Below are 10,626 nucleotides of genomic sequence, written 5' to 3' on the forward strand. Positions count from 1 at the left end.
AGCAACGAACTAACTACTGGACTTGTCATGTCCTGAATGACCAAGCGCTGCTGTTTGGCACCCAGCTGTTACGTACGATCCACGAAATCTCAAAGACAATGGACAATAAATTTCCATCTGGCTCCAGAGCCTGAAGGGTAGTGACTGAATGGAGCGTAAAACTTCAAATATATTATTTTCATACAGCTGTATATCATCAGTGACTATCTCGTATAAGTCTGTGTAACTGACTTAGGTGTATTAGTACTGTACCAATGTATGTACGAGTACATATGAATTATGATAGGAACATGACAACCAGATGTGTTTGGCTCTCAGAAAAAGCTGCTCTCCAGGAGAATGTCTAATATGACCCAGGTCCGCCGTGTCACGAAAGGTCATGATCACCTGACCAGTGACAGTTCGCGGTTTACCTACAGCCGTTGAACTGGACATAATAGGTATGTACAATCGCTAGCTAAATGAATCTAGGTAGCGCTCCATGTATGATTTAAAATGTGCTGCTACTTCAAGCATTCTGCAATATCGTGATACTGATACATGTACAAATGCACGTCTGCTAAGCGTTTCAGTCAGTGATTGCTCAGTGGGCAGTGGACTTGTGCAAAATGTAATAAAGGAATCAGTGTACCTACATGTACATGTACATACGCTCAATTGTTCCGCTGCACACCAGGAAAACATGTACACGCATCAACCATTCACTATTATAAGTTGTGCTGCTTGAAGGTTCCACTGTACACGGATGCAAGCATGCAGGGCTTGCGCGTTGTGAGAACTCCAATCTTATCTCTTGGGTAATAAGTGGCTGATGTGATGTGGCCAGAGGACACAAGTGATACAGTCCAACAAGCAATTATGGAAAACTCGAATCTGTTGTGCGCAATTTCACCTCCTCCTTTCAGCCCCCCCCCTCCCCCTCCCTCCCCCTCCCCCCCCCCCCCCCCCCCGGGTCACATCACACTACATGCCCCAACGTGGATCATTGTGGATCCATGTTGAACAATACTAGTAGTACGGTATGATATTCTAATCTAACCATTACTAGACTGATGAAAGTTCAGTTTCCTCCCCTACACACAGTGCTCCGCAATCACGCCTTCCCATAAGGCGGCTTAACGCAAGAACACAATCCCTAGGCACCAGTGTGCCTTAGAATCAACTCTTGCGTGAATGTAGGATTGCGGGTAAAACCTACACATTAGCCTTTCTGCCACTCAGAGTATACGATATAATTATGCGAAGTTAGTCAGTGTTTTGCGGTATATTGTGAAGAATCCGTGATGGCATGTACATCTACATGTACTTCTACAGATACTGTCTATTGATCAGAATGGCATATTAATGTACATGTATATTCCAAGTCGAAATCTGATACAGCTGATGAAGTCTAAAAGTTCAAAAAGTAAAATCAGTGACTTCGGAAATCTAAATAGCAAAGGATAGAAGAAATGTATTACCTCCAAGTCGTCACATTTGATATTATTGAGTTTCATGAGGAATTGCACATCAGAATGGCTGGCTATTGAGAGGACCATCAGCGGCGACTTCACCCAGCACGGGTGCAGCTTGCACACCGTCCAAAAGCGGACTTTGAAACACTTCGATGCGAATCAAAGACACGTCATTGATCTGAACCTGTAAGCAAACCCAAGGTACAAATAATTGTGCATACGTGCGCCAGTGGAAGCGACACACATGTGGCAGAGCTTAGGGCTTCCATTTCAGTGTTCTTAATTCAGTGACTCTAAGCTTCTATGAATGAGACTCTAACAAGGTCGAAACAGGTAGCTGGGACTGACTTTGCACGAATAAATCAATTTTTCTTGTACCACCTACGGTTATACTCTTATACCGCAATGGTTGTGATAACAAAAACCACCTCTTTCTCTGTAGAGAGGGAAATGACGTATGGATACGACTTACATGTAATATCACTTTAACCAGGAACTTTATAAAGTTAGAAAGTGCAACTATTAGGCACAGAACTGACAGAGTACTGAGACATTCGACGACCTGATAGGTGGACGCAATACATCTCCGAAGCGCTGAACAACAGCCTTCCAGCTCGGAAGGTTCTAGTAAGGAGAGACGAAATATACAATATATCCTTTTCCTTTCTACATTTATCATGGGCTTAACATCCGTTTTTCCAATCTTGGGCTGAACAGCTTTTACATATCATGTACATACAAAGTACGTGTAGAATGCTATGACAAAACATATTACTCAAATACTCTACTCACTCTGATGCGGTAGTTCATTCCAGCGACAACCTGCTCGATGTAGAATTTGGCTACAAACTGCCCAAATTGCAGGCCTCCGTTGATCTTGTCCTCGACTGCCTTTCGAACCTGAGCGTGGAGGTGCACAGACAAAATAGAAATGAATGAGTACAGGTATATTCATTTAACGTTACATGTGAAAGTAGTCTACGAGACCATACCAATGGGATCCTAATTGGAATCATAGCACATTTTAGTGACGGTAGCTCGAATACATGAATAGTTCAGATGCAGAACTTCAGCATGCATAGCTGTACTGCCTAAGTTATGTCTCTGACCCCCCCCCCCCTCTCCCTCGTCATGGGTACCACGCACCAGTGCCGCTCACAGCAGAGAATGTAACATACCTGGTTGCAGATTTCTTGGACACCCAAATTAGCCTCCTGCGGTGGATGACTCCATCCTCCCAAGAGTTGTGCACTTTGCTCCATAATTAAATCGAGGTGGTATCATAGGAAAGCACGCTAAGTCCTCAAAGCGAAACAAACGGTTATGAAAAGCGCAGGGCGAAACTACGGCTTATATAGTTTTCTCCGACCACTGTACGTACGTCTGATATACAAGGGCAGGAAACACTGTGTCCACATGTAGACTGCAAGTCTAGCAAGCGAGCCGAAGATCTGAACGCACGCCGCGATGCCAGTTCATACACTGTAAGCCTTTGGTAATCCAGATTTGCAAGTACTAGCTTGTCACTTTAATAGAAGTCCCTTGATACCCGTGGAACATGAATGAGTAAACAGAGTTCGCAATGCGCAATGGACTTCGCTGAAAGAGGCTTTCATGATGACACCAACATGTCACGTTGCTAATTAGCGTCTGCCCACGGAGACTTCACACAGCCGCTGTTGTGTACTGATGCAGGTGTAATACAAAGTTGGGTCGAGTGCAGAATGTCACACAATTACTGTCAATCCTTCCATTCGGATTTGATGTAAGTACAACGTATGAGACGAGTTTTCGAGGATGCCTTCCGCCTTACAGCTAAACCAAACACCTGCCTAGTGACTTCTGACACTTTACGTTGCAATTAATTCGGCTGGTGATTGTGCCTGCCGTGGGCCCACCAATAGTACGAAAATAGACTATCCACAGCTATTAGAATAATAGTTCCTGACGGCAACCCATTCATACTGTTCTATCCCCAACAGCCCCCATGACATATTCATTTCACTTGATCATGTCCAACTACTGTAGTCCCTTGCCAGCCTTCCTGTTCACATGTACATGTACATGTAGTCAGCCTCTTTTACGGGCAAAATAAACACAATGAATAATTATTTTTTCCCAAGTGTTCCAAAAACTTCAACTCAAAGTTCTAGAAAGAAAGAAAAAAGAAAGAAAAAACACGCAAAAAAACAAAACAGCGTAATAATGTATAATACCTACTTAGGTAAACAGCAGCAAGTTCAACTTCAAGTCAATATTCCAGTCACTTTTACCGCTCGTGCACGCTAAGCCGGTACCAGAGCCTCTACCACTGGCAGCGCAGCAGAGGTATCACCCACAGCCAAGGCAGACTGGCAGCGCAGCAGAGGTATCACCCACAGCCAAGGCAGACTGGCAGCGCAGCAGAGGTATCACCCACAGCCAAGGCAGACTGGCTAGAAAGCCTTCATGTACATGTACTCTGCTGCTCACAACTAGTCGAAGAGGATGACAAACTCGCTGTGACTCAGAGTTTCACCAGCACATGAGACATCAGACACCAGTTGTTGTACAATGCGACGTATTGAAATCCGAACGAGCGAGTTAAGCGCACACCAGGCACTGCGCAGCCGTAGAAATGTGAGAATTGGGTTGCAAAATGGTGCAAGGCACAAACTAGACCCACGCAATCATAGTTCATTGACCAGCATGTACATGTACAATTGCTAGTACGTTCCTTTTTAAATTTAGAAATATTCATCTGCGTGCTCCAGGTCTCGTTTGCATCATTCAAGAATAGTTTTGCATATTGCCACTCTCAAAGCATAGGGATAACGCTTGATTTCACCGTTGACCTGAGTGTGTGTGCTGGAGAACAGGTACATGAAGGAACAGCGGCAATAGTAATCATATAATAACTCGGGAGCACATCTTTAGGGCCAACAAGAACTGGCATCCACTTAAAGTACGTGCACTGTGTAATGTGATGGATTGAGCTAATATTCATTCATGATCTGTCAAACTGAGTGTGTGGGAGTGATACTGCCTCACCATTTGTGTGGCCTCATATCCGAAACCCTGCGTAGTATTTAAACGGAAATGATAGACAAAGGGTAGGTTCATGCGTGGTCTCTATAAGAAAAAAATCTGATATAAAGTTCTTTCAGCAGAGATGTGACTTTCTGAAACTGCATAAACGCACTGTTATTGTGTGTCTCAGCAACTCGTTACTTTCGTAGATCATTTCAACCTACATTGTAGCATGGATTGGCCAATGCTACATTGTACCTAGGTATTTTGTTTTAATTCATTGATACAGGCATACGCGATAGTGTATTTCATGCATGACATTTCCAGTTCTAGTAATGTAAAACACACCTGGTCCCCAGCACATGTACATGGACTTTGAATTGGAAGTCATCAGTGAGCCCCTGGGCTAAATCCTGCGGGATATTCTCAGGCCAAGTTTTGTAACTTTGAACTGGTCCTTGTGCGTAGTGGCTGTGCATTGACCTTGAGTGAAACGTCAACCTGTGGACCTACATGTAAAGTTATGTTCATAAAGCTGTATATCAGCAGTGACTACCTCGTGTAAGGACGTGTAACTAACTTAGGCATACCAGTACTAGAACAACGTCTGTACAAAGTAATACATTTGCCTCTGGAGAAACCTTGAAAATATATAATATGTGGTCAAGTGGTGTGCTTCACTGTCCGAAGAGTGCTCAATACCCATGTAAGACAGAGCCTTGTACACAAGAGAGAGAGATTGGAAGCTTTGTTTCACGTATTACTACGATCGTCAGGTTGCCTAATGATCGTAGTAATACGTGAAACTCAGAGTTGTAACAAAGCTTCCAATCTCTCTCTTGTGAAAATATAATAATATCAATCAATATCAATGTGTGTACTTCCTCCGCGTCATCGAAATTTTCGCAGTTTGACTAGTGACTTGTCACTTGTTACTGACAACTCCATGAGCTAAGCCATTCAAAACTTATTACACAGTATGATAGTCTGAAGACTAGAGTAACGTTCCAGGACAGTTGGACTGAGAGTTTGCATGCAGAGATGAAGTCCTCGTCGTCGCTGATGTCAATGGACGCAAAAATATCGTTCCGAAATATTTCAAGGAAGGTTGAAAGTTGGTCGCACCTCATCTCAAACGCTTTGACTTTCCTCATAGGACAAGAGCTGCTATGCTTGTCGTCTGCTAGCTCTGGATGATCTGGTTGACCAACGAAGCCTAGTAAGAATACACAATCTTTGCGAGGTCGGTTGATTACCGTCGGCGGAATCACCTCGATCTTGAAAAGAACATTTTTTAGCCGGGGCATGCCCATTTATTTTAGCTGTGTGGTCACAGCTCATGCAGGTAAGTGTACTATCACGTCCAGCGCGCCCTCTTTTTCAGCATCACTGGTATACCATGGTACGGCACCTGCGCGTGCATCACTAGCACTACGTGTAGAGTCTACACGGCTCTTGCAGGTACAATCATGTACTGAGTGTCTCAGCCAGAGCGACACATTTTATCGCTGTTGCAGGCATTTAGTTTGCTGACCCCTCGATGTTTCTCCGAGCGCTGCTATTTGTTCCACGAAGTCATTCTCACCCCAGCTTAGGTAAAACAGTGATGAGGCTTGAGTGAATGGCCATAAGCACGAGAAATGTGCAGGCTGCAACGCCTGACTGATCTCAGCGAGTCGAATTACCATCGCAGCGACATCAGCAAAGAAATTGCGTCTAGTTCAAAAATTCCAACTTCCAATTACAGAAAATAGAACTTTGCCGTCGCCCTATACTGATGACTATCGCCTATGTCCGATTCCTTGCCTCTGGTACGAGTGCTGGTGAGTAAATACCACGTTTTATATCAAAAGTAAAACTGCGACAATTTCGATGACGCGGAGGAAGTACGAGTATGTGCAGTGCACGACGTTATAATGCGCTACATGTGTGTGCAATGTACTTGTAGTAGTAGATGTGGTTAGTACATTACAACCAGAATTGTATACCTCTAAAAAGAACAACAGCCCTCCGAGGTGAATGTCCTGTAATGTCCTATAATGGCCCATGCCCGCCTTGTCGGGCAATTTTCATGATCACTACATCATTGTTTCCATTGCACAGTTTTCCTCCAGCTCTCGAACTGGACATACATGGATATGTACATGTACTAGCTAATGCATCTATTGATCCCTGTATAATCTTGTACAGTACCTCAAACATTCTACACCATGGGACTACTAATGCCCAGTGGGCAGTGGACTTGTACAAAATGTAATAAAGGAATCAGTGTACCTACATGTACATGTACATACGCTCAATTGTTCCGCTGCACACCAGGAATACATGTATGAACCATTCCCTACTAGTATTATAAGTTGTACTACTGGAAGGTTCTACTTTACACGGGTACAAGCATGTAGGGCTTGGGTGTGAGAACTCCAATCTTATCTCTTGGGTAATAAGTGGCTGATGTGATGTGGCCAGAGGACACAAGTGGTACAGTCCAACACGCAATTATGGAAAACTCGAATCTGTTGTGCGCAATGTCACCTCCTCCCCGTCCCCCTCCCCCCTCCCCCCCCCCCATTCACATCATACTAAGAGCCCCAACGTGGATCATTGTGAATCCATGTTGAACAATACTAGTAGTACGGTATGATATTCTAACCATTACTAGACTGATGAAGGTTCAGTTTCCTCCCCTACACAAAGTGCTCGGCAATCACGCCTTCCCATAAGGCGGCTTAACGTAAGCACATAATCCCCAGGCACCATTGTGCCTAAGAATCAACTCTTGCGTGAATGAAGGATTGCGGCTAAAACCTACACATTAGCCTTTCTGACACTCAGAGTATTCGATATATCTGAAGTTATTCAGTGTTTTGCGGTATATTGTGTAGAATCCGTAATGGCATGTACATCTACACGTACATGTGCATGTACATGTCCAGATAAAGTCTATTGATCAGAGTGGCAGATAAATGTATATTCCAAGTCAAAATCTGATACAGCTGATGAAGTCTAAAAGTTCAAAAAAAGATAAAACAGTGACTTCGGAGACTTAAAGAGCAAAGGACAGAAGAAATGTATTGCCTCCAAGTCGTCACATTTGATATTTTGGAGTTTCATGAGGAATTGCACATCAGAATGGCTTGCTATTGAGAGGGCCATCAGCGGCGACCTCACCCAGCACAGGTGCAGCTTGCACTCCGTCCAAAAGCAGATTTTGAAACACTTCGATGCGAATCAAAGACACGTCATTGATCTGAACCTGTAAGCAAACCCAAGGTACAAAGAATTGTGCATACGTGCGCCAGTGGAAGCGACACACATGTGGCAGAGCTTAGGGCTTCGCTTTCAGTGTTCTTAATTCAGTGACTCTAAGCTTCTATGAATGAGACTCTAACACGATCGAAACAGGTGGCTGTTTAGAGTCTGACTTTGCACGAACAAATCAATTTTTTTGTACCACCGACGGTTATACTCTTATATTGTTACACTGTTATACCGCTATGGTTGTTATAACAATACCCAAATCTTTATCTGTAGAGAAGAAAATGGCAGACGGATACGACTTAACATCACTGTACCTAGAAACCTTATCAAGTCAGAAAGTGCAACAAGTAGGCACAGAACTGACAGAGTACTGAGACATTTTACGACCTTATACCTAGACCCAGCACATCTCCGAAGCGCTGACCAACAACCTTCCAGCTTGGAAGGTTCGTAAGGAGAGGCCAAAGAGGGGAATTGAAGCGCAACGAAATGTACACAATGTATGCTTTTTTTCTTTCTACATTTATTGTGGGCTTACCCTAGTAATTTCAAATCTTGATCTGAACTGCTTTTACATTATAATGTACTTAGAATGATATGACAAAACGTAATATTCAAATACACTACTCACTCTGATGCGATAGTTCATTCCAGCAACCACCTGTTTGATGTAGAATTTGGCTACAAACTGCCCAAATTGCTTGCCTCCGTTGATCTTGTCCTCAACTGCCTTTCGAACCTGAGCGTGGAGGTGCACAACAAAAAAAGAAAAATGAATTCATACCGGTATGTACATGTAATGTTATAATTATGTGAATGTAGTCTACGAGACCATACCAATGGGATCGCAATTTGAATTATACTACAGTTCAGTGAACGTAGCTCGAATACATAAAATTATAGTTCAGATGCATAAACAGTTCTGCATGCAAAGAAGTGCTTGCACTGCCTAAGCTACATTGTATGTCTCTGAACCCCCTCTCCCTCGTCATGGGAACCAAGCACCAGCGCAGCTTACAGCAGAGAATGTAACATACCTGGTTGCAGATTTCTTGGACACCCAAATTAGCCTCCTGCGGTGGATGGCTCCATCCTCCCATGAGTTGTGCACTTTGTTCCATAATTAAATCGAGGTGGTATCAGGGGAAAGCACGCTAAGTCCTCAAAGCGAAACAGACGGTTATGAAAAAACGCAGGGCGAAACTCCGGCTTATATAGTTTTTTCCGACCACTGTATGTACATGTACGTCGGATATACAAGGGCCGGAAACACTGTGTCCACATGTAGACTGGAAATCTAGCAAGCGAGCCAAAGACCTGAACTCATGCCGCGATGCCAGCTCATAAGCCTTTGGTAATCCAGATTTGCAAGTACTAGCTTGTCACTCAGAAGTCCCTTCATACCCGTGGAACATGAATGAGTAAACAGAGTTCGCAATGCGCAATGGACTTCGCTGAAAGAGGCTGTCATGATGACACCAACATGTCACGTAGCTACAGTCCATTCATTGGAAACTGGCACCCTAACTTTTTGGTGTCTCTCACATAGTTGTAGATATCCTGAAAACAACAGTACATCCTGCATTGTGTGACCCGTGCAATTACTCCTTGCCTCATTTGAGGCCGGAAAAGTCCAAGAACAGGGAAAAAGAAATTCAGCCAGGTTTTACAAAATTAGGACAGGTATGCCATGGCAAAATGTACGGAGAAGCAGATCCCAAACCCAGATTTTTGAGATTTAAAGTGGGTTTTTGATCCTCAATTCGACCCAAATCCGACTTTCAAAAGCCAGCGGGCCAGTTTCCGATGAATGGACTGTAATTATCGTCTGCCCACGGAGACGTCACACAGCCGCTGTTGTGTAGTGATGCAGGTGTTATACAAAGTTGGATCGAGTGCAGAATGTCACACAATTACTGTCAATACTTCCATTCGGATTTGATGTAAGTACAACGTATGAGACGAGTTTTCGAGGATGCTTTCCGCCTTGCAGCTAAACCACATTTGCCTAGTGATTGCTGAAACTTTATGTTGCAATTAATTCGGCTGTTGATTGTGGCTGCCGGGGGCCACTAAGGGTACGAAAATAGACTATACACAGCCATTAGAATAATAGTTCCTGACGGCAACACATTCATACTGTTCTATCCCTAACAGCCCCCATGACATATTCATTTCACTTGATCATGTCCAACTACTGTAGTCCGTTACCAGCCTTCCTGTTCACATGTACATGTACATGTACACTACTGCTCACAACTAGTCGAAGAGGATGAAAAACTCGCTGTGACTCAGAGTTTTAACAGCACATGAGACATCAGACACCAGTTGTTGTCCAATGCGACGTATTGAAATCCGAACGAGCGAGTTAAGCACACACCGGGCACTGCGCAGCCGTAGACATGTGAAAACTGGGTTGCAAAATGGTGCAAGGCACAAACTAGACCCACGCAATCATAGTTCATTGACCAGTACTATGTACATGTACATTGTACATTGAACAATTATGTTCCTTTTGAAATTTAGAAATATTCATCTGCGTGCTCCAGGTCTCGTTTGCATCATTCAAGAATAGTTTTGCATACTGCCACTCTCAAAGCATAGGGATAGCACTTCATTTCACCGTTGACCTGAGTGTGTGTGCTGGTGAACAGGTACATGAAGGAACAGCGGCAATAGTAATCATATAATAACTCGGGAGCACATCTTCAGGGCCAACAAGAACTGGCATCCACTTAAAGTACGTGCACTGTGTAATGTGATGGATTGAGCTAATATTCATTCATGATCTGTCAAACTGAGTGTGTGGGAGTGATACTGCCTCCCCATTTGTGTGGCCTCATATCCGAAAACCAGCGTAGTATGTAAACGGAAATGATAGACAAAGGGTAGGTTCATGTGTGGT

General features: G+C 43.7%; 2 protein-coding genes across 2 annotated transcripts; both read right to left on the reverse strand.

Moving 5' to 3' along the window:
* Window positions 1-1,176: 1,176 nt before the first annotated feature.
* On the reverse strand, window positions 1,177-2,793 carry LOC135822776 (leukocyte cysteine proteinase inhibitor 1-like). The gene is made up of 3 exons (XM_065335602.1): window positions 2,633-2,793; window positions 2,247-2,354; window positions 1,177-1,638 (listed from the first exon to the last, which is right to left on the reverse strand). Exons 1-3 carry the CDS (start codon window positions 2,714-2,716, stop codon window positions 1,510-1,512), a joined length of 321 nt encoding a protein of 106 aa, XP_065191674.1. The 5' UTR covers window positions 2,717-2,793; the 3' UTR covers window positions 1,177-1,509.
* A 4,506-nt stretch (window positions 2,794-7,299) lies between these two features.
* LOC135822778 (cystatin-A5-like) lies at window positions 7,300-8,918 on the reverse strand. The gene is made up of 3 exons (XM_065335604.1): window positions 8,759-8,918; window positions 8,353-8,460; window positions 7,300-7,716 (listed from the first exon to the last, which is right to left on the reverse strand). Exons 1-3 carry the CDS (start codon window positions 8,840-8,842, stop codon window positions 7,588-7,590), a joined length of 321 nt encoding a protein of 106 aa, XP_065191676.1. The 5' UTR covers window positions 8,843-8,918; the 3' UTR covers window positions 7,300-7,587.
* Between the last annotated feature and the right edge of the window lie 1,708 nt (window positions 8,919-10,626).

This window comes from Sycon ciliatum, chromosome 8 (assembly GCF_964019385.1).
Source record: "Sycon ciliatum chromosome 8, ocSycCili1.1, whole genome shotgun sequence".
In the NCBI taxonomy this organism is placed as follows: Eukaryota; Metazoa; Porifera; class Calcarea; order Leucosolenida; family Sycettidae; genus Sycon; species Sycon ciliatum.